Below are 23274 nucleotides of genomic sequence, written 5' to 3' on the forward strand. Positions count from 1 at the left end.
TGACTGATGCTGGATGAGGGAAGAGTATGCCTTACATATGATCTTTAGGTAGGCTGACTAGACTTGGGTGGACGAATATACACCGAAGGACATCTGGTACAAATGCTTGACTAGATGGGACTTAACATATAAGGGGGGTGGGGGTCATGGATGGGGGAGGGGGCCTAAATTCAATTAAGAACTGTTGTATGAAACTACAAAAGCTCGGTATTTATTTTTTTAAAAAAGACCTTGAAGCCGGGTGTGGTGGCACACACTTTTAGTCCTAGCACTCAGGAGAGAGAGTCAGGTGGATCTCTGTGAGTTTTGAGGCCAACCTGGTCTACATAGCGAATTCCAGGTCAACTGGGGCTACAGGGGCTACAGAGAGACCCTCCCTCAAAAAGACCAAAAAAAAAAAAAAAAAAAGAAATAAAGATTTAATTTTTTTTAATTTTATGTGTATGAGTGTAATGCCTGCACTTGTAAGTGCACTTGTGTTGTGCAATGTCTGAAGAGGTCATAAGAGGGCACTGGATCCCTCCCCACCCCCAGAACTGGAGTTACTGTTGTTAGCCATCATATGGGTGCTGGGAAGTGAACCTGGGTCCTCTGAAAGAGCAGCCAGTACTATTCACTGCTGAGTCAATTCTATAGCCTGACTTTATGTTTTAATGACAAATAGCATCTTAAGAGTGATGGCTGCAAGTCTTAAGAAATAGAGTATCACTACAAGTTACACAAAGAGGGAAATGACTTTTTTAAAAGGCTTGGCTTATCAATATCCAGCAGACAAGAAGTCTGCATCTGGGGTTGGAAGATAAAATACAGTGTCTAGCATTTATAAGACATAAGGCTTATAGCAATTTGATGAATGAAACATAGTTAATTCAGAATCTATTGTAACACCCCAGGAAAAAGATTCTGACTTAGAAGATAATGAATACCAACGTGGCATAAATTATAGCTTTCAAACATAAATGTATGTGATGTGCTTGTGCATGTTCATGTGGGTGCAGGTATGTGTACATGCACATGTGTGCATGGTCACCAGAGGATAACTCTGGGTATGGTTCCTCTAGTGCCATACATTTTTTTCATTTTTTAAAAAAAATTGTGTGTGTGTGTGTCATGTGTATGCACCTGTGCATTATATGTGTGGTATACAGATGTGTTCATGTGGATATGTGTGGTATGTATATGTGTTCATGTGGACATTTGGAAACTTTCTTTTCATTTTTAAAAAAAATGTGTGTGTGTATGTGTCATGTGCATGCACCTGTGTGTTATATGTATGGTATGTATCTATGTTCATGTTATATGTGTGGTATGCATATGTGTTCATGTGGACATTTGGAAACCACAGGTTGATACCACATATTTTCTTCAATTGCTCTTCACCTTATATTTTGAGATACCACCTCTCACTGAACCTGGAGCTGACCAATTTGTCTAGGTTGGTTGCCAATGAGCTCCAAGGATCCAGCTATGTTCACCTCCCCAGCACTGGGATTATAGATGTGTGCCACTGAGCCTGGCTTTTACATGGGTGCGGAGATCCAAACTCAGATTCTTGTGCTTGGGCAGCAAGCACTTAACTGACTGAGCTATCTCTCCAGCCCCACATTTTTCTTCTGATACAGTCTCTCACTGACCTGGAGTTTGCCTGAGTAGGATAGCCTGGCTAGCCAGAGAGCCCCAAAGACCTATTTCTTCCTCCTCAGCACTGGGATTACAAGTCCACACCAATACACATGGCTTTTTTTATGTGGGTTCTACAGCTCAAAAGCAGAAATAAGGTAAGCACTTTACTGATTAAGCCATTTCTCCAATCCCCTTTATCTCTGAAAAAAGTTAAATATTCAAAAAGAATGTGGGTAGAAACAGCCACGGTGGTATACACCTGCAATCCTTGCTACTTGGGTAGCTGAGGCAGGAAGATCCTGAGTCACACCACCAGCCTGAGTAGCTTACCAAGTCTGTCTCAAAAAAATCAAAAGAGCTAGGGATATAGCTTAGTGGTAAAATACCTGTCTAGAATGTATAAGGCCTTGGGATCAATCCCAGTAGTGGGGGAAAAAAAAGAAAAGAAAGGAACTAAGGAGGAAGCGGGTAATAGTTCACTTGCAAATAATTACTAAATAGTCATTAATTTTTTTTTGAGACAGTCTCTATATAATCCAAACTGTCCTGAAACTAGTTACATAGTCTAGACTGGTCCTAAACTTGTACCAGCCTCCTGGGTTCAAGAATTATAGACATGTGCTACCATGCCCAGCTGGACTTATGCTTTCTTTCAAGCAAACCACTTTAAGTTCTGGAATCACATGAGTGCTTAAATTGGTAAAACATATTTTTATCTTTTAACCTTTTTATAACCAGTGGAAAGTTAGGTAGAAAGTAAAGTTTGTATTTTTAAAAATGGTAATGGCATGTCTCTTTTTCTGAAGACCAAAAACAACCGCTGGAATATATTAACAATGCTCCTAGATTTTATACATGGATAATATGAACAGAAATGTTCGTGTTTTTTCTATAGACATAAAAATCAATTTAAAGAAAGGTTCAAAAATTCTCAAACATAGATCTGAAACACACTCACTAGTCGATCTCTGTCATTTTGGAGGGAGGACATGGCTTTTTTCAAACTCTGTACTTCTGCTGGGCTGGAGGCAGGTGGGGCTGCAGCCCTCTGCCTCCCTTCCTCAGACTTTCGGAATTTCTCCAGCTCACTCCGCAAGTGATCTCTCTCATTCTGCAGACTGGCCATTGCCCTGGAAAAGGACTGCACTTGGTTGTAAGAATCTTCTAGTTGTGAGGACAAGTGAAGCAACTGCTCATCTTTGGATGCAAGCTGTTGGTTACGTTTCTCAAGGGAGGACAAATTGTCCTCAGTGGTGTTCAAGAGAAAGGTAGTCTGAGAAAGAACATCGCTCTCTCTGCTTAAGAGGCCCCTCTGTTCTCTCAGCTCCTTCAGACTGGCTTCATACTTCCTTCTCAGGTCCCCAAGCTCCTCATTGGCATGATCTCTACTGTCTTGCAAGGAACTCATTGACCTTCCAAAAGACTGAATTTGTGCTGTAAGATCTTTATTTTCTTCGGTGACCATGAGTAACTTCTGCTCCATCTCTACCAGATCTCTCGCTAGTTCTGCCACCCTCTCTTCTGCTGTTTCAGTTTCATTTCGCATTATCCCTGCATCGTGATGAAGATGCTTTAATTCTTTCTCCAGTTTATCTTCAATTTCACCTACTTTCCTGGTAGCTTCCTTTTGAACACAAACTAATTCCTCTTCCAGTTCCATAATTCTCTGCTGGGAAGAGGAAAGTGCTGAACTTAACCTGTGAAGTTCTTCTTCTTTGCCTTTTAGTTGAGTGTGATAAACACCTAAAGCATCTTCTTCCTGCAAGGCTGACACTTGTCTATTCAGGTGGGATACAGAAGCTTTCAAGTTCTCAATCTCTTTAGTCAAACTTTGCTTCTCCTCTTGGAGGGCATCAGAAGCCCTCTGTAGACTTTGCTTTGCTTCTTCTGACCCCTTTAGCTTTTCTTCTAATTTTGCACATTCATTTTTCAGCTCCTTATTTTGCTGTAGTTGAGCTTCAAGGAGTTCCTTTTGCTGACAGTCCTTTATGGATATCACTTGATTCAGGTCTTCCCTATACTGGATCAGTTCAGCATCTAGCTTAGCATTCTCAGAATTGAGATCATCCATATGACCTCTCAACCCTCGGATTTCTTCCTTCAGCTTATTATTCTCAGCAGCAGCGTCTTGAATGAGTTGGTCTTTTTTCAAGATTATAGAGAGATGTCGCTCTTCCAGCTGTTGATAGTCACTCACTATGCGGTCTCGGTCATTCTGGAGAGAAGACATGGATTTAACAAAGGAATCCAACTGTGCCTTCTGTTGACTGTTTTCCTTTTTGACAGCTTCCAGTGTTCCCATTAGCTGATCGGTTTTGTTAACAGCATTTTTGTTTTCCTCTTCTAAGACAATATTCTCCTCTTCCTCCAGCAACAATAGGTTTTCTAGTTCTTTAATTTTTTTATTATGTTGCTGATGGAGTTCAGCAACAGCTACTTGGATTGCCTCCTCCTTGCCAGAAAGCAAGCTTATAATCTTCTGCTCTTTCATATTTATTTCTTCATGCAGCTTACCAGTCAGTTCTCTGGAGGCCTTTAGATCAGTCTCTAGTTGCTCATAACTAAACTTACAGTTCTGGAGATCAGCTTCTTGCTGCTTTATGATTCCTTCCAAATTTTCTTTATATTCTTTACACTGATCTAAAGAATTATTTAAATCAGTTGACTGCTCTTTGAGAATCTTAAGTTCTGATTCCAACTTAGCTAATTCATTCTGAGAATTGTGGTATAGTTGTTGAGTTTCTTCTAGCTGGGACAAAAGTTCTTTGTTTTCCCCCTGCAGAGTATCACAAACCTTCTGTTGATGCTGGAGCTCTGTCTGGGCCTTGGACTCACAAATCTGTTTGTCATGCTCAAGCCTGGGGGAAAGGGATAGACAGTAACTATATAACATGTCCTGAACAGATCTACAAGTTAGTCAATATTCATAATTGAAGATCCTAACGAAGAAATCTGACTTCTTTGTATCTATATACTCATATTAACACAATCTATCACACAGACAAATCATGTATTAAAGATACATCACAGATTTAAATCATAAATTCTAAACTATGTTCCTTCTTCTAGTGATACAGCTTTGGACACTAAAAGTGAATGATCCCCATTTTGTTCTGCTTTGCTCTGACAAGCTAATCTAGGGTTTTTCTGAAGCAATAATCATGTCAAGACAGACAGTAGGAGAACAGGAGGGAAGAATCATACTAGAAATATAAGAGTAAAAAGAGTGAAGGACAGACACTATGGCTCTTGAGTTTGAAAAGTGCTACTATAGAATCTGAGGATGGTATTTCTAACAGGCATATTAATTGTAGGGAGCCCCTGAGCCCCACAATAGCAAGACCTGATTCCTGGCAAAGCTGTTTTCCGGACATCAAGTCTGACCTGGTTTTAGATTAACCAGTTGGCCGTACTTGAAAGCCTCGCAAAAACATGTTATTCTAACCCGAGCACTTACTGCTTGAGAGACTCCCTCATTTCTCACGGGGCTGCCTAGAAAACTTCTTTGTATTACATTGTAATCATGCAGGTGTGACCTTATAATAGAATTATGGCTTACTATAGAATTGTGGTCTTACTATGGAAATTACTCTGTGATCATGCGGTGTGGTGTAACTATGAAAATTGCCCTGTCAATAGAATTGCTCCTGCCTCAATAGAATTGTTCCTGCCAACTTTCCCCTTTCTCTCTCTATAAAAACTGTATTTTCTCCATCAATAAATGAGACTTGATCAGAAAGCCTGTCTTGTCTCCATTCTTCGCGTCTCTTGCCCCTTTCATCCCCACTCCTCATTCCAGGTACCCACGTTGACTGTCTCGCGGGTCGGGACAATTAATACAGTTGATATGGACTATGGGGATGAGAAAAAAGACCATTTAGGATACTAAGGCATATTGTGTGACTAAGATGGAAGAAATCTAAACAAAGGTAGTCTATTAATCAAGAAATCCCAAAATGAAAATGAAAAGAGAAACCTAAGAGGTCTCTGAATACAGATACAAGAAAGATGCCAAAGCTTTTATATTAATATAAGTTACTCAGAGGTTACAAACATTACAAAATAAAAACTCAGAAGAGAAAGATGATATATGTTCTATGAGAATGTAAACCAAAATTAGTCCTATAATTCTAAGGGGAAAAAGACAGTTTAAAGACTTCCTTTGTAGTCACATTACCTCTGGAGAGGAAAAAAAAGAGGTTACTGTTTACCTAGAAATGTTGATCTTCAATTCCTCCATATGGATAGACATTTGTCTAAGTTGATCCTTCAGAACAATGCAATTCTCCTCCTTGAGTCTGATCTCTTCTTCTTTGGTTTGAATGGCATCACCAAACTTCCTCTCCCATTTCTTGGCTTCATCTATCACCCTGTCCCGATCATCCTGGAGGGAAGACATGGTCTTAGTGAAGGCTGCAAGCTGGGCCACAGTGCTGTCCAAGCTCTCCTGAAGTTGCTCCATTTCCTTGTCTTTCTTTTTCAGAGCAAGCTGAATCTCCCCAAGCATGTCTTCCACATGGGCCTTTTCTCTGTGCAAAGCATCCAGTTTCTCCTGCATAGTCTTCTTCTCTTCCAGGTGTTTCTCTTCTGCTTGTTCCAGTCTTCGGTCAAGATCATTATCCTTTTGTTTCATTTGACTTTTGACTGATTCTTTATTTGACTGAAGTTCCTTTTTCAACTTGAGATTGTCTGCTAATACCCTCGCTGCTTCACTTTGTGTGTCATCTAGCAGTACTTTGAAGCTAGATAATTCTGCTTGTGCTTTTTTACGGTGTTCAACGGCTTGAGCCAAATTTTCTTTTGTTACATCTAAGTCCTTTTGGGATTCTGTCTGAACAAATTCTAGAGCCTTAACGGTTCTCTCCAGAGCACTAATCTTCTCTTGATACCTGATGCAGTCCTTCTGCAGCTGCTTTACCTCTTGTTGTTTTTCTTTCAACAGCTCCTGGAGTTCCTTCACATGGCTTTTATTGCCAGGTCCTTTCTGAGCACCTTGTATTTTCTCCAAATACTCCTTTCGTATTTCTGATTCCACCTTGGTTTTTTCCTTGACTAACTTCTGCTTTTCTTCTTCCAATTCACTCACACACTTTTTAAGGTTTTGCATTTCAGATTCCAGTTGCTCATTTTTTATTTGGGCATCAGTAACATCCTGATAATAATTTCCAATGCTTCCATTAAGTTCTGCTAGTTGATTCATAAGCCTCTCTTCTAAATCATCCTTCTCCTCTTCTGCTGTCTCTTTTAGTTTAGTAACTCTGGAGAGTTCTTCTTGGATTTGCTTATTTGACAGCTTTATTTTGGCAGCTTCTTCCTGAAGTACTTTTATTTCACTATCCTTTGCAGATATCTGACTCAGTAGGGCATTTTTCTCATTCTCTAAAGTCTGGCTAAATTCTTTGTCTTTCTGCTTCTCCTCCTCTAATTCAGCAATTCTTCCCTTAAGCTGATCAAGCTGCTGTAGGTAGTTATTAATGTCATCATGTGAGCTGAAATTCTTACTAGGAGTGGCATTGTTTTCTGATGGAATAACTTCAGAATCATCAAGCTTAGGGCTCACACTCACAGAGTTTTGCTCTTGAGACTCACCTGCCACAGACTGTGTCACCTCTTCAATAATATCCTTCTGAATGTTAGATTTGCCTGTGGCCACTATACTAGCTTGTTCTACCTGAGCCTTTAAATTTCCAATCTCTTCACTTAGAATTTCTTTCTCAGCCATTAAAGCCTCACACTCCTTAGAAAGGGCTTCATACTCCAACTTGACCCTTTCTAGTTCCTCCTTCATGCTGGCATTAGAGGAAAGAAGGGCTTCCGTGTGTTCTTTGGCTGCACCTCCCGCAGGCTGAGCCTCTGCTCGAAGCCGGTCATTCTCTTCTTCCAGCTCCAGGATCTTCTGCTGTTTAGATTTAGCGAACTTTCTCATCTTTTCTTTCATTTCTTCCATCTCCTGTTCTGCTTCCTGCAACTGCTTTTCTGTCTCTTTCTTGTCTGTCTCCACGCTTTTTAACTTTCCAAATAGTTCTTGCTTCTCCTGCCTCACATTTTCCACCACATGCTGAATCCTTTCTGCTTCATTGCTCACATTCTCATAGGACTGCAAAAGAACCTCATACTCTTTCTGCAATTCCTTGTGTTTTTCTTGCCATTCGGCACTTTCTGCAATCTTAGAACATTTCAAGGACTCTATTTCCTTCATCAACTTTTCCTTGTCTTCAGTAAGACCCTCTAGAGCAAGCTTAAGACTTTCACAAGAGCCACTGAGATTCTGATTTTCTAGTAAAGACCTGTCCATTTCTACAATGAGTTTATCTCTTTCTTCTTGAAGAAGAGCTAATCTTCCTAAGAATGCGTCTTTTTCTTTATTTTGAGCAGAAATTTGGCTTTCCACATCTGCCAGAGCCTTGGTAAAGCGGTCAATGGTATCTTTAGCCAAAGACAACTCCTCTTGGAGATTCTTGTTTTCTTTGAGGGCTTCTTTTCGGGATATGAGGGCAGCCTGCAGTTTCCTCTGCATCTGTTGCTTTGCTTTAGTTTCTTCTGCAGTCTCTTCTGGCTTCTGCTTCAGTTCACAAAGTTCTACCTGAAACTGCTTTACCCTGCCTTCATGCTCCTTGGCTTGCATTTCCAGCTGGGTGTGCAAAGCCTTGATTAAATTCTCTTGTTCCATTATCTCAGTCTGAACTTTAGAAAGGGTTTGTTCTTTCTCACTAAGCTGTCTAGAAAGACAGCTAACTTCTTCTTCCTTTTGGCATATGTGTTTTTGCAGTTCATCTAGTTCAGGCTGTACTGTTTTCAGATGTTCCAAGCCAGCAATTTTTAGTTGACTGTGTTCCAATTCCTGCTTTAGGCTTTCTGCATGGGCTTCAGCCTCATGGGTTACTGCCTTCAGATTCTGGATTTCTAAACCCTGTTTACTTATCTGCTCTTGTAACTGAAATACTTCTTCTGATTTTTTAGTAAGCTCACCCATTGTAGAACTAACTTTCAATTCCAACTCTTCTTTTTCAGCCTCTATTTCTTTCAACTGGGCCTTAATCTGGGCAATAGAAGTATTAACCTGCAGAGTATCTGTATCTCCAGGATGAGGCCAAGTTGGGTATAAGTCAGACTCTAAACCAGGTTGGGTGGGCTGCTGTTCTGTCTCTTTAAATAAAACTTCTTCTAAACCTTGAGTGAGATGGTCAGTGTCTGGGAGCTTTCTATCTATGGACTCCCTCGCTTGAATCTGGAGTTGCCTTAGCTGGTCTCCAATGTTCTCATTTTCCTTACTTTGCACATCAAACTGTTCTTGTAGGCGATTGTACTCATCTTTATGTTTCTTGAGTTCTTCCTTTAGTTGTCTTTCTTTCTCTTGTGTCTTTTTTAGAATCATCTTACGGGAAGTTAAGGCTTCCTGAAGTTTCTTTTGAAGTTGCTCCTTTTCTTTTTCAAGGTTTAGTATCTTTTCTTCCAGTTCTGGTGTCCCTTGTTCTCCACTACCTGCACTAGGTGGACTGTTCACCACTGCTTTTTTTACAGGTGCTGCCGAGTCTCCATCACTGGCATCCTTGGTACCTGTGGTTAATTTCTCAATAGTCACTTGGTTTTCAATGACTTCTGCTTGAAGCAAATCTACTTGCTTTGTCTTATCTTGCAAGTTCTGATTCATCTGTTGGACCACAGCCTGTAACTGTTCTTCTGCTACCATCTTTTCTTTCAACTCTTTCCTTACACGCTCGAGTTCCACTTCTTTTTCAAATATTGTCTGCTTTAGGCCATCTTCCATTTCTTGCCACTTAGAGGTCACACATTTTTCTGGGTCGTCTTTATTCTCTTTATCTCCCTCCATTTCTCTCTTCTCACTAAGTGGAATCTCTTTCCTAGACCCATCTCTCACTTTGGCTAACTCCTCTTCCAGTGTACTGACTCTCTGTAGTAGCTCCTTTCTGTTAATAAGAGCTGCCTGGAGCTTTCTCTTCCTCTGCTCACTTTCTTTCTTCAGATGGTCCAACTCATGCTGAAGTTCTTCTCTGCTCACCAGCCCTACTGGGCTTGACTCATCATAATCATGTTTAAGGCCAGAATTAACCTCATGATCTTCTTCCACCTGCTCTTTTTTGGCTTCTTCCGCTCTGGATAATATATTGAGCTGTTCCTTAAGAGTCTTAATTTCAACACCAAGAGAAAACTTTTCTTCATTAAGCTGAACCATTTTCTCTGTCATACTGAAGCTGAGTTCAGTCACTTGCTGATCCTTCTCCTGGATGGTTTGCTGGAGTGTCTGTACATCTTTCTTTTTCTCCAGTAAGAGTTGATCCAGTTTTGCTATTTCAAGTTCCTTCTGTGAAAGAGCCTGAGAAAATTCTTCCATCTTCCCTGAGATTTCTCTCACACGTTCTACCCCCTTAAGCACTTCACTCTCCTTCCTCTGCAGCTGGCTCTGCAGGCTTTTGACCAGTGTGACCTGTTCAGAAAGCTGCAGTTGCACATCATCCAGTTCTCTCTGTAAAGCTTCAATTTTCACATCTTTAGATTTGGCTTCTATGCCGAGACTGTGGATCTGCTCTGTGAGCAAGTTGTGCTGAGTCTTTTGGTTTTCATAGTCCAAACTTCTTTGCTTTTCTGCTTCTGCAAGGTTGGTTTCCAATTCTCTAACCTGAGCCCTCAGCTCTGCTAAGACATTCAGTTCCTCCACTTGAGAAAGAAGCTGGTCCCTTTCTTCAGACAAAGCAGTGAGTGTGCTGTGATTATCTTCAGCATTCCTCTTGAATTCCTCAATAAGCTGAGTTAGGCTGATAATTTCCTTACCTTTCTCATCTAAATGTTTCTCATAAACTTCTTCTGCCTTATGAAAGCTTGTCTCAAGCTCCAAAATCGGACTTTTCAGTCTTTCTAAATCATCCTGGTGACACTGACCAATACAAGGTACAGAAGGGGATTTGTCCACACTGCCCAATTCTGCTGAGTTCAATTCTACTCCAGTGTCATTTAGAGAGATCTCCTCAGATGCTCCATGATGCTTAGCGCTTTCCTGATCCCCCTTTTCAGCTGGCATTAAGGGGAACTCTTCCACTCTAGCTGGAGGCGTTTTTTCACTCTCTGTCTCTTTCACTTCTTTCTGGTCAAGGACTTCACAGTCCCCCTCAGGCCTTTTGCCCTGTAGTTGTGACTTAAGAAATGCAATTTCCTCTTGAGCTTCTTTCATTTCCACCAATAAAACTGATAATTCTTTATGTTTCTGAGAAAATGAGTTCTCTGGAACATCATGTCCACTTTCTTCAGTAGGAAAATTACTCATGTTGAGCATAGTAATACCAACTGTGCTGATCTATTTAAAAACAAAGAAAGAGAGAAAGACTAAGAAAAGCTTTAATCAAATATTTATAGCATTAAACATAGCCTAAGTAAAGCCAAACATTGTAGCACAGGCCTTTTTAATCCCAGCACTCCAGAGGCAGAGGCATGTGGCTCTCTATGAGATCAAGGATAGCCTGGTCTACATAGTAAGTTCCAGGTCAGATGGGGCTACAAGGAGACCTTGTCTTCCTCATGCAACAGATAGTGATTAACACAGAGAGTAAAATTGGCCAAAATGTAGAGAATAAGAGACTCCAGAGTACACATTCCTGGATAGGATACCTATATTAAACCTCATCCACCTAGGGCTCAGGGACAATTATGGATGAGGGCTGGAAAAGACTATAAGAGCCAGGGGTGGTAGATGACTACAAGGGTTTTAAACAGAGACTTCCGGGTGGCTGGGAACTTGTTCATATGAACTTACAGCAATGGTGACAGCATGCATAAGACCCATGCAAACTCAAACCAGATAAAACCCAGAATAGAACTGGGGAAATGGGCAAGAAGCCTCAATCTTAGTTGAGGAACCATTGGTGGCTGATGACTACTGGGTGAGAGAGAGCTGGTCTTTAAGGGAGTGACACCAGATAGACTGACCAGACTCCAGTGGATGAACTCACACAGAAGGACATCTGAGGACACAAATATGACTCAATAGATCTTAACATCTGTGACAGAATGCATGAACTCCAGTGGGAGGGCTGGGGGGGTGAAAAAGGGGAGGGGGCCTAAATATGAATAAGATGTATTACATGAAATGCACAAAAAAACAACAAAAATACATGCTAAAAAATAGTCTAATTAAAAATTAGCATTTCATGAATTTCCTAAAGCCTGGAACTTTCTGGTCCACACCACCTATATATCATAAAACTGCTAATTAAAAAAAAAAGTTTTAATTTTTAAAAAAATACTTAATTTTTATTTTATGTCCATGAGTGTATTGCCTGCAAGTGCAATTAAAAAAAAAAGTTTTAATTTTTAAAAAAATACTTAATTTTTATTTTATGTCCATGAGTGTATTGCCGGTGTCAAGCAATGCCCACAGAAGTCAGAAGAGGGTGTCAAATCCCCTGGTACTGGAGTCATGAACTGGAAGTCATAGACAGTTGTTAGCTGCCATGTGGGTGCTGGAAACCAAACCCAGCCCTCTGCAAGAGCAAACAGAACTCTTTAACCACTGAGCTACTCTCCAGGCCCTAAACTGTTTAAAAATCAGTATGTAACTTCCAAACTAAACCTCTAGGAGAATTTGTCAACCTACACTGAGGTCTAGATCTATTCCAAAGACCTAAGGAAACTTGGAATTCATCTTCTAGATATCACCTATATGAAAAACATTCTTTTTTTTTTTTTAGATTAAAACACCTAATTATGGGGCTGGAGAGATGGGTCAGCAGTTAAGAGCACTGGCTGCTCTTGCAGAGGACCTGGGTTTGAATCTCAGTACCCATATAGCAGCTAACAACTGTCCCTAACTCCAGTTCCAGGTGGTCTCTGTGGGCACTGCACACATGTGGTGCACTTACTTACATGTAGCAAAACACTCAGACACATAAAAGCAATTTAAAAAAATTTTAAAACACCAAATTATTTCTCCTGAAAATTGCTTAATATATAAAGGAAAGCAGGAAATGAATTAAATATTTCATCCCACACCAAGAAGTCAGTTATGGGATTTCTCTTCCCAAACAGTAAGAAATAAGAAAGTTGCAAAATTATATGAAATAAAATAACTATTAACACTGACAAGTGGATTATCAAACAAACAGATTCAGATAAGTTACCAAGATTTTAAAAAATTTTAAAGTGCTCTGCTGATTTGTGGGCATGACATTATGGACTTGTCTGGCAAAATATGAGCCAAATCATTACCCAGATTGCTGTTAGGCTGCTCAATCCACATAAATTATCTCTACAATTATTCATGATAAAATGTAGTATTTTATTAAATGCATTTGAGGACAGAGTATACAATAAAATCTCCAGCTCTACCAACAATACAATTTTCCCCCCTGAGGCAGGGGGTGAGAGGAATTGAACTTGATAGGAACAAATTTTTTAAAAAACAAATCTAACAAACATGGAACTGTTAAATACTGCAATGGCTATTAGTAGACTCTGCAGTCCAGCTGCCTGGCTTACATCTTAGCTCTACCATGCACAACAGAAGCTGACACATAGTCAGCACTCAGTGGATAGTAATATAATCTTGGCATCATTTTCAACCACCAAATAAGAAAAAAATAGTTGTTCTGGAATTATTATCTTAAGAAAAGTTATTCTCATCATTTTTCCTCTCTCTCTCTCTCTCTCTCTCTCTCTCTCTCTCTCTCTCTCTCTCTCTCTCTCTCTCGTATGAGTGTTTGTGAAGTGGGTATACTTGCCCATGTGTGCAGATGTGGAGGCCAGAGATGGATTTAGAGTGTCTTCCTGTATTGCTCTCCATCTAATTTTTTGAGACGGGGTCTCGCACTAAACCTAAAACTTGCCAATTTGGCCTCCTAACATTGGAAGTAGTAGTGGAAAGCCAGCCTAACCAAAATGGGGAGCTCCAAGTTCAATAAGAGACACTGTCTCTAGGAAGGGGCCTGAGAGATGGCTCAGCAGTTAAGAACACAGCTGCTTTTACAGAGGAACCAGGTTCGGTTCCCAGCACCCACTCGGTGGCTAACAATCATCTGCAACTCCAGTTCCAAGAGATCCGACACCCTCTTCTGACCTCTGCAGGCACTTCACGACACAGGTGCACTTACACACATGAAGGCAATACACTCATATACATAAAATTTAAATAATAAATGAAATTTAAAAATAAATAAACAAAAAAAAGAGGGAGCAATAAATCCTGTTCTCCTCCTCACCCTGGGCATAGGGCTTCTGCTCTTGGCACCCCAGACCTCTGAACTACCCTTTGGGCCCAGATCCATCCACTGCATCCGGATCCTTTGCACCCAGACCAACCCAGTACTTCAGTCTAGTTTCTTAGAGACTTCACAGCATGCCCCTACCCTCAACTTGCCTTTGCACACCTGAGACCAGCCTTCTTCCCTGGCTGTCCACACCCCCAACCTGCCTGGGATTCCTGAGACCAGCCTCCTTCCCTGGTGAGTTTGATCCCCGCCCACTGCACCTTGACTCCAAGGATGTGATTCAATCTCCCAGCCCCCACATGCTGTTCTCCTTCTAGCCCTGGGCACCAGCCTGCTTCTGCTCTTAGCACCCCAGATCTCTGGACTACTCTCCTGGTCTAGATCCACCTACTTCCTCTTGATTCTTTGCACCCAGACACACCCAATTCTTCAGTCTAGTTTTCCAGATCCTTCATAGCCTGTCCCAACCCCCAACTTGCCTGGGATTCCTAAGACCAGCCTCCTCCCCTGACTGCCTATATCCTAACTCCACCTAGCAAGCCTCCCAAATTGTACTGTGCCTGCCTACTAGAGGGACCCAGACCTTAGAAGAAAGCCAGAGAGCATCTCATCGATGCTCTTCCAAATTGGGCCTCTGTGGGAAATCCTGAGCAGCTGTGGGAACTCATGAAGAGCTGGACTAAAGCCATCAGGTGCCTCCAATATAAAATTAAAAGAAAGAAGCTGAAGCCTATACCAACCAGCTTTTCATACCCAATAAGAAAACAACAAAGGCACATCAAGTGTACAAACAGAAACAGACCTAAACTCAACAATGGAAGGCTTGAGTCTCACACAAGAATCAGAAACAACAAAAGAAGCCCACATGCCAAAGTCACAACAAAAAAATAGTAACATGAAAAACCCAAATATGTCCCCACCAAGCACCAACAGTCCTGTAGAAGAGTATAATAAGAACCCCCTAGAAATAACCCAGGACAAAACAGACTTCAAACTAAAACTAACCAGAAGAGATAAAGAGGGCTACTTCATTCTGATCAAAGGAACAATTGACCAAGGAGATATTACAATCATGAATGTATATGTGTCAAACTCTCGTGCACCCACCTTCATAAAAACAATACTACAGGACTGTAAGACACAGATTAATCCCAACTTGCTAATAATAGGAGACTTCAATACCCTACTGTCTCCATTAGACAGGTCAACAGGACAAAGAATAAACAGAGAAACATCTGAATTAATACCATACATCAAATGGACATAACATATTGTGCTGGATAGTTTTAGTGTCAACTTGACACACCTGGGTTGAGGGAGCCTCAACTGGGAAATTGCCTTCATTGGACTGGCCTGTAGCCATGTCCGTGGGGCACCTGCTTGATTGTTGAGTGATGTGGGAGGGCCCAGCCCACTGTGGGTGGTGCCATCCCTGGCAGGTGGGCCTGTGTAGCATAAGAAAGCAGGCTGAGCAGGGGCCAGGGGAGCAAGCCAGTAAGTAGCATTCCTCCATGGCCTGTGCTACAGCTCCTGCCTCCAGGTTCCTGCCCTGAAATCCTACCTTGGGCTCCTGAATAAACTGTGACCCGGGATATGTAAGCTAAATAAACCCTTTCCTCCCAAAGTTGGTAGTGGTCAGAGTATTTTGTCACAGCAATGAAGAACAAACTAGGACACATATCTACCAAATATTCTACCCAAGCACCAAAGAATATACTTGCTATTCAGCGCCTCATGGAACTTTCTCCAAAATCAACCACATACTGGGGCACAAAACATGTCTCTACAAATACAAAAAACTTGAAATAATTCCATGCATTCTATCAGACCACAAAGCAATAAAGCTTAAAATCAACACTAGAAGAAACCTTGGTAACTACATGAACTCGTGGAGATTAAACAACACACTCCTGAATGATGAATGGGTCAAAGGAGAAATTAAGAAAGAAATAAAAGTATTCCTGGAACTAAATGAAAAGTACACTACAACACAACAAAATCTTGGGGACACTTTAAAAGCAGTCCTAAGAGGGAAGTTTATAGCTCTAAGTGCGTGGTGGCACTCGCCTTTAATCCCAGCACTTGGGAGGCAGAGGCAGGATTCCTGGAATTAAATGAAAAGGACAACACAACACAATAAACCTCTGGGACACGGTGAAAGTGGTTCTTAGAGGGAAGTTTACAGCTCTAAGTGCCTACATCAAAAAATCAGAAAGAACACAAATAAATGACCTAGCACTGCAACTCAAGACACATGAAAAGCAACAACAAAAGAAACCCAAACCCAGCAGACAAGAAGAAATAACAAAAACCAGAGCAGAAATTAATGAAATAGAAACAAAGAAAACAATACAAAGAATCAAGGATTCCAAGAGCTGGTTCTTGGAAAAGATAAACAAGATAGACCCTTAGCCCAGTTAACCAAAAGAAAGAAAGAGCTACTCCAAATCAACAAAATCAGAGACGAAAGGGGAAACATCACAACACACAACAAAAAGACCCAGAATATTATAAGGGAATACTTCAAAAACCTATACGCTATTAAATTTGAAAACCTAAAAGAAATGGAGGTGTATCTAAAATCATGGGAATCACCAAAGCTAAACCAAGAAGAGCTCAACAGCTTAAACAGACCCATAACACATAAGGACATTCAAACAGTAATACAAAACCTCCCAACTAAAAAAAGCCCAGGTCCAGATGGATTCACAACAGAATTCTACCAGGCATTTAAAGATCTATATCCAAACTACTTAATTTATTCAAAAAGATAGAAACAGAGGGAGAACTTCCAAATTCCTTCTATGAAGCGAGCATCACTCTAATACCAAAGCCAGGTAAAGATACAACCAAAAAAGAGAACTATAGACCCATATCCTTAATGAACATAGATGCAAAAATATATTCAAAAAGCATTTCTCAACAAAATACTTGCAAATCACATACAGACACACATCAAAAAGATCATCCACCATGATCAAGTTGGCTTTATTCCAGAGATGCAGAGATGGTTCAAAGACCTAGAGGGAATTGGACTAAAGGGAACATACCTCAACATAATTAAAGCTATATAGAGGAAACCCACAGCCAACATCATTCTAAATGGATAAAAACTGGAAGCATTCCCAATAAAATCAGGAACCAGACAAGGCTGCCCACTATCACCACTTCTTTTCAATATAGTGCTTGAAACGTGCTACAGCAGTAAGAGAAGGAAATTAAAGGAGTACTCATTGGAAAAAGAGGTCAAATTATCCCTTTTTGCAGATATGATACTATATCTAACAGATTCCAAAAATTCCATCAGAAAACTCCTAGAAATGATTAACACTTTCAAAGAGTGGCAGGTTATAAAATTAATCTACAAAAATCAATACCCTTTCTATATACCAATAACAAGCAGTTGGAGAAAGAGTACATAGTAACCCTCCCAATTCACAATAACCTTAACAACAACAAAAATCTCAGGATAAACCTGACAAAAGACATGAAAGATGTCTACAATAAAAATTTTAAATCTTGAAAGACATTGAGGAAGACACCAGAAGATGGAAGGACCTCCCATGCTCAGGGACTGGAAGAATATTGTGAAAATGGCCATTTACCAAAATCCATTTGTAGATTCAATGGAATGTCAATCAAAATCCCCATGACATTCTTCACAGAATTAGAAAAAAAATCCTAAAATTCATATGGAAGCACAAAAGACCCCGGATAGCCAAAGCAACCCTGCGCACAAAGAGTAATGCTGGCGAGATTAATATACCAGAGTCCAAACTATTATTATTGAACTACAGTCATAAAAATAACATGGTACTGGCACAAAAATAGACCCATAGATCAAAGGAACATAATTGAAGATCCAAACATAGTACATGCAATTTCAGCCACCTGACATTTGACAAAGGTGACAAGAATATTCACTGGAAGACAGTATCTTCAGCAAATGGTGCCGGCAAAATTGGATCTCCACCTGTAGACAAACAAAACTAGACCCCTATCTTTCACCTTGCACAAAAGTCAACTCCAAATGGATCAAAGACCTTAATGTGAAACCTGAAACTCTGAAGCTGTTGGAAGAAGAAAACATTGGCAATAACCCATAAGATACAGGTGTAGGGAAGGATTTTCTAAATTGGACATCAATTGCTCAGGACTTAAGACCAAGAATCAACAATGGGATCTCATTAAACTAAAAAGGTTTTGTACATCAAAAGAACCAACCAAGGAAGTGAAGAGAAAACCCACAGAGTGGGAGAAAATCTTTACCAGCAACACATTTAACAGAGGTTTAATATCCAGAATATATGAAGAACTCAGAAAACAAAGAATCAAGAAAGGAAGTAACCCAATTAAAAGATGGGCTAAAGATCTAAACAGAGAGTCCTCAAAGGAAGAAATAAAGATGGCTAAGAAACACCTTAAAAGGTATTCAATATCATTAGCAATTAGGGAAATACAAATTAAAACCACTTTAAGATTTCCTCTTACCCCAGTCAGACTGGCTAAGATCAAGAGAACAAATGATACCAAATGTCGGAGAGGATGTGGGAAAAGGGGAATGCTCATCCACTGCTGGTGGAATTACAAACTTGTGTAACCCCTATGAAATCAGTGTGAGAACTCTTAAAAAACTAAAAATGTACCTATGATTTGACCCAGTTATGTCACTCCCTGGCATATACCCAAAGAACTCATCCTATTGCAGAGACACTTGTACATCCATGTTTGTTGCTGCTCTTTTCACAATAGCTAAGAGATGAAAGCAACTTAAGTGATGAGTGGATAATGAAAATGTGGTAATTTACACAATGGAGTTCTACTCAGAGGTAAAGAAAGATGAAATTATGAAATCTTCAGGTAAATGGATGGACCTAGAAACTGTTAGACTAAGTGAAGTAACACAGACTCAGAAAAGCAAACGATATATGTTCTCTCCCTCATATATGGATCCTAGCACCAAATCCTTTTACGTATGTATCCAGACATAACTACAGGAACCAGGATAATGAAAAGGAATGAGGGAAGTAAAGGAAAAGAAAGAACCTGAGAGAGAAGAACAGTAGGAAACAGGTGTTACTAAGGGAGATATGGATAAAAATGGGGATATTTAAATGGGAAGGGGGAGGGAGGGTTAAACAAGGAAACTTGGGGATAAAGGGAAAGAAGGAGCTCAAGAGAGGTGGGACCATAGGTGACGGGTATTATCAGGGGAGAAATAGGGAAAATGGGGACACTTTAAATGGGGAAACCATGGCATAAGGGTTAGACAGTGAGAGAGAGGAAAGATAGTGCCTAGCCAGTTTTAAAAAACCAGAGGGAATCATATTAGTCAACAACCTAACAACAAGTTACACATAACATTATCTCTACATGAGTCCATGTGTATAGCTAAAGGCTACATAACAAGAAACAATGCCTGACAGGAGAAACCTTCCTTTGAGTTGTTGGCCAGGGTGGTCCAAGAGACTCCCAAAATTACTCAGGCTATTGCCACAGCCCTTGATGGTCTCCCAGAACTCAAACATAAGGCCCTACTGCTGAAGACAGAACATACTTCAAACATAGGATTTGGAGCAATAGAGCTGCAACTGATCTGCAACCACTTCCCCTGAAGGCTAACTCTCAGAGCTTTGGACAGCGTTGTGAAGGTGCCAACAGAAAACATCAATTGATGGTCCAACAACGGCTTCAAGACCAAATAACCACATCAATGGCCAGCACAGCATATAACATTGGTACAATAGTGCCACTTTTATCTTGGGGGTAATCAACAGCTACCTAATTGGACTAAAAGCCCATTCAGTGGAAGGAAACTCAAGTGTGGTACTGTAAACATAACCAAATACACATGGCTAAAGTGGTCATAGATCTTAAAGAAACCCCAAGACTGTCACATCTCTAGACGAATGTGATTTCTTACTATGTGTAAAATATGTGTCCTTATATTTACAGACAAACATCCCAGTCACCACTCATCAAAGAAGCTCATTTTGCACCAGTCAGAGACTACTACCAAGTACCACAACTGGTCACACAAGGACATTGTCTATGAATTGCCCAGGTCTAAGAGACACATCTACAGTGCTACCTCTAGAGACACCTAAGGCTCATAGAACATAGAACAGGGGTAATGAAGACGACACTAATGAATCTCTCATTTCTCATTAATGAAGCTCCCTCATGCAGCAGAGGGCCAGGAACACAAAAGTTCACAAATGGCCAAAGTATAGAGATCAAGAGTCTGTCAAATGCTGGTCCTTGGACAAGATTCCTTTATTAAACTTCACCCACCCAAGGCTCAGGGACCATCTCAGAAAAGGGGGCAGAAAGATTATAAGAGCCAGGGAGGAGGTGCAGGACCAAATGGAAACAATGTCTAACAAGCTCCTAGGAACCAGCTCATATGATTCTATGACAATAGTGTCAGCATATACAAGTTCCATGCAAACTCAGGCAGACAAAATCCCAGCATAGAACTGGGAAAATAAACAGCAGACCCCAATCTTATCTGAAGAAATATTGGCAACTGATTGCTGCTAGATGAAGAAGAGCTGATCTTCCTAAAACCAGGGACTCTAGGAAGGCTGACTAGACCTCAGTGGATGGACTTGCACTGGGGAACATCTGGGAACACTGACTTGACACAGTGGGCCTTAACAGTGATGACAGAGTATAAGAGCTCCAGTAGAGGTCTAGAGGAGGGTGCCAATGGAGATGGGGGTATATAGATGATTAAGATTGTTTGAGATGTTCTGTATGAAATACACAAAAATTCAATAAAAACAAATTTTTTAAAGGGGGGGAGCAATAGAGGATGACATGTGACATAAACTTCCACACTTGCACACAGAGGCACACATACACATACACCATATACCACAAGATGCTCACAAAAAGAGGGAGTGGGAACTAGGGACATGGTTGAGTGGGTGAAGTGCTTGCTGACCAGGCATGAGGACCTGTTCAGATTCTAAGCACTCACATAAAAGCTAGGCATGTCAGTGCATGTCTAGTATTTTAATAATCCATAATTCTTTGCTCTCTGCATTACCTAGACCATACTCAAACTTCTAGAGGTCAAAACTAGACACACTATTAAGCACAGAAGAAAAGTTCCTCTATAACTTCTTCATGCCATATTCCTATTTTCCCACCCTACATATGAAAGACTTGATACAGTCAAAAGCATAATTTCTGCCAGAGGACTTCAATGTAACCTACTGCTTTCTGTTCTATTCCCCTAAGTATCCTTCTTTCCTCTTCTTAACCCTTTCATATTATTCTTTCATTCTCTTCCCCTGAGAGCTACAGAATAATTCACTTTTTGACTGGAGTAAAGAATCAATGTCATCCGGCAGAGAATCAGAGAACTCTGATCTTTCTGGTCACTTTCCTTATTCTTTCTTTTAATTTTACTTTCCTCTTTGAGCTGAACTTTCCTTTTTATGACTCACTTCAATTCACTCTCTCTGATCCCAAAGGACATTATCAGTGATTTCTGTGTTTTTATTCCCCCCTCATTTCTTTTCCATTGCTCCCTATTAATTTCCTGTTTGTTTTGTTTTTCTTTTTCTTACCAGATACCCATCTTTCTTGTTTGTTCTTGGTTTTTGAAGCTGTTATCTAGTTTTCATTAGACACCACTGGCAAGCACTTCAAACCATTAAGCATTCCTTTGGCCAAATAAGATCCACTTTTACTCTAGACTTGTCATTTGTAACCATATACCATGATTTTCTAAATTTAGTCTCCTTTGACAATTTTGTAAACAAGGCCTTGGTGGCCTCATGAAAGGGTGTTAAATATAAGCTTGAAGATTAATTTCATATATCAATTTTGCTAGATGATGGTGCTCAGATCTTTGGCCAAACAGTATTTGAGATGTTTCTGTAAAGTTATTTTAGTTGGCATTAACATTTAAATCAAAAGACTTTTGTGTTTGTATATGTGTGCGTGTATGTGTGTGAGCGTGTCTGTTTGTATGTCCACATGTGTGTGCAGATGCAGCTGCAGGTGCATGTGCATGTATGTGTGGAAGCCAGACATCAAGATCGGGTGTCATTCCTAGGGGCCAGTCACCATGTTTTCCGAGAAATGTCTGGCGGTTCCTGAGAGGTTAGACTGGCTGGCTGGCCAGCAAGCCCCAAGGATTCATCTGTCTCTGCCTCCCCAGTTCTGGGGTTAAAAGCCTGTGCCACCATGCCCAGCTTTTAGGTGGTCCTTGGGATTGAACTTAGGTCCTCACATTGTACAGGAAGTATTTTACCAACTGAGCTATCTCTCGAGCTATAATCAGCAGACTTTGAGTACAGAAGATTACCCTTCCTAATGTGGATGAGCTTCTAGTCATTTGAAACCTGGGCAGGGAAAAAATATCTTTTCCAAAAAGTGAATTCTGCTAGCAGACTGTCTTTGGACTCAAGCTTTGATACATCCTTAGGCCAAATGGCCTCTGGCCCACCTGGCAGATTCTGAACTTGCCATCCTCCAAAACTACATGAATCAATTCATCCAAATAAATCTCTCTGAGTGTATACATCCTATTCATTCTCTCTCTTTGGAGAATGTGACTAATATACAAGTACGCAATACTTCTGTTAAGAAACTACACTACTACTCCTGAATCATATCATGTATGATTACTGATTGGAAGAACATGGCTAATTAAGTATGATACAGCTAACAATAACATTCAACTAACAAAATGGTATAAAGCAATAATACATGTTATAATTAACTTCAGTTGACCAGAGCTGAGAAGAGTCTGAGTGCTCAGCCCTAAAGAGGACATCCTTATTACCATCTCCAACACCTACCACACCTCCAACAAAGTTCATGGAATGTTACAGAAGAGAAGGTAGAAAGGATGTAAGAGCCATGTAAGGATGGAAAGGAGTATGATGAAATGCTGTCTTCTGGACACAACATGACTATCACACTCATGACTCACAACAGCTGTGGTTACCTGCACAAGATCAAGCCAACCAAAATTCAAGCATGGATGGGGAAGAATTTCTTCCATGCCCCACCCCTAATGAGGAGCTACTGGCATTTGATAGCTGCTGGGGAGGCAGGAATTATTCCTTTTTGAGGCTGTTCCCACTGGTAGGTTCCCATGGAACTCACTATGTAGACCAGGCTGGCCTCAATCTCAAAGAGATCTCCCTGCCTCTACCTCTCAGATGCTGGGATTAAAGGTGTGCACTTAAAGAAAAATTTTAAAAAGGACATGAAGTTGAGGGGAGATGTCAGAAGAATATGGGAGGAGTTAGAGGAGGGAGATGGAGGGCAGAAATGATTATATTTTATTGCATATTTGTATGAAATTAAAGAATAAAGAAAAACAAAATTAAAAGTATGAAAAATAAACTTTAGATTATAAAAACCATCCTTTCTCTCTCTCTCTCTCTCTCTCTCTCTCTCTCTCTCTCTC

General features: G+C 40.4%; 1 protein-coding gene across 6 annotated transcripts in view; it reads right to left on the reverse strand.

Moving 5' to 3' along the window:
- Window positions 1-23274, reverse strand: part of Golgb1 (golgin B1) — a 102026-nt gene that overhangs the window by 20147 nt on the left and 58605 nt on the right. For all 6 annotated transcript variants that reach the window (XM_029568208.1, XM_008842920.2, XM_008842919.2 and 3 more), the window contains 2 exons: window positions 5835-10933; window positions 2582-4481 (listed from right to left, as the gene is read on the reverse strand). In XM_029568208.1, coding sequence (XP_029424068.1) covers window positions 2582-4481; window positions 5835-10933 — 6999 coding nt within the window. The remainder of the gene's footprint in view (window positions 1-2581; window positions 4482-5834; window positions 10934-23274) is intronic.

This window comes from Nannospalax galili, unplaced genomic scaffold (genome assembly GCF_000622305.1).
Source record: "Nannospalax galili isolate Female #2095 unplaced genomic scaffold, S.galili_v1.0 scaffold18, whole genome shotgun sequence".
Taxonomy (NCBI): Eukaryota; Metazoa; Chordata; class Mammalia; order Rodentia; family Spalacidae; genus Nannospalax; species Nannospalax galili.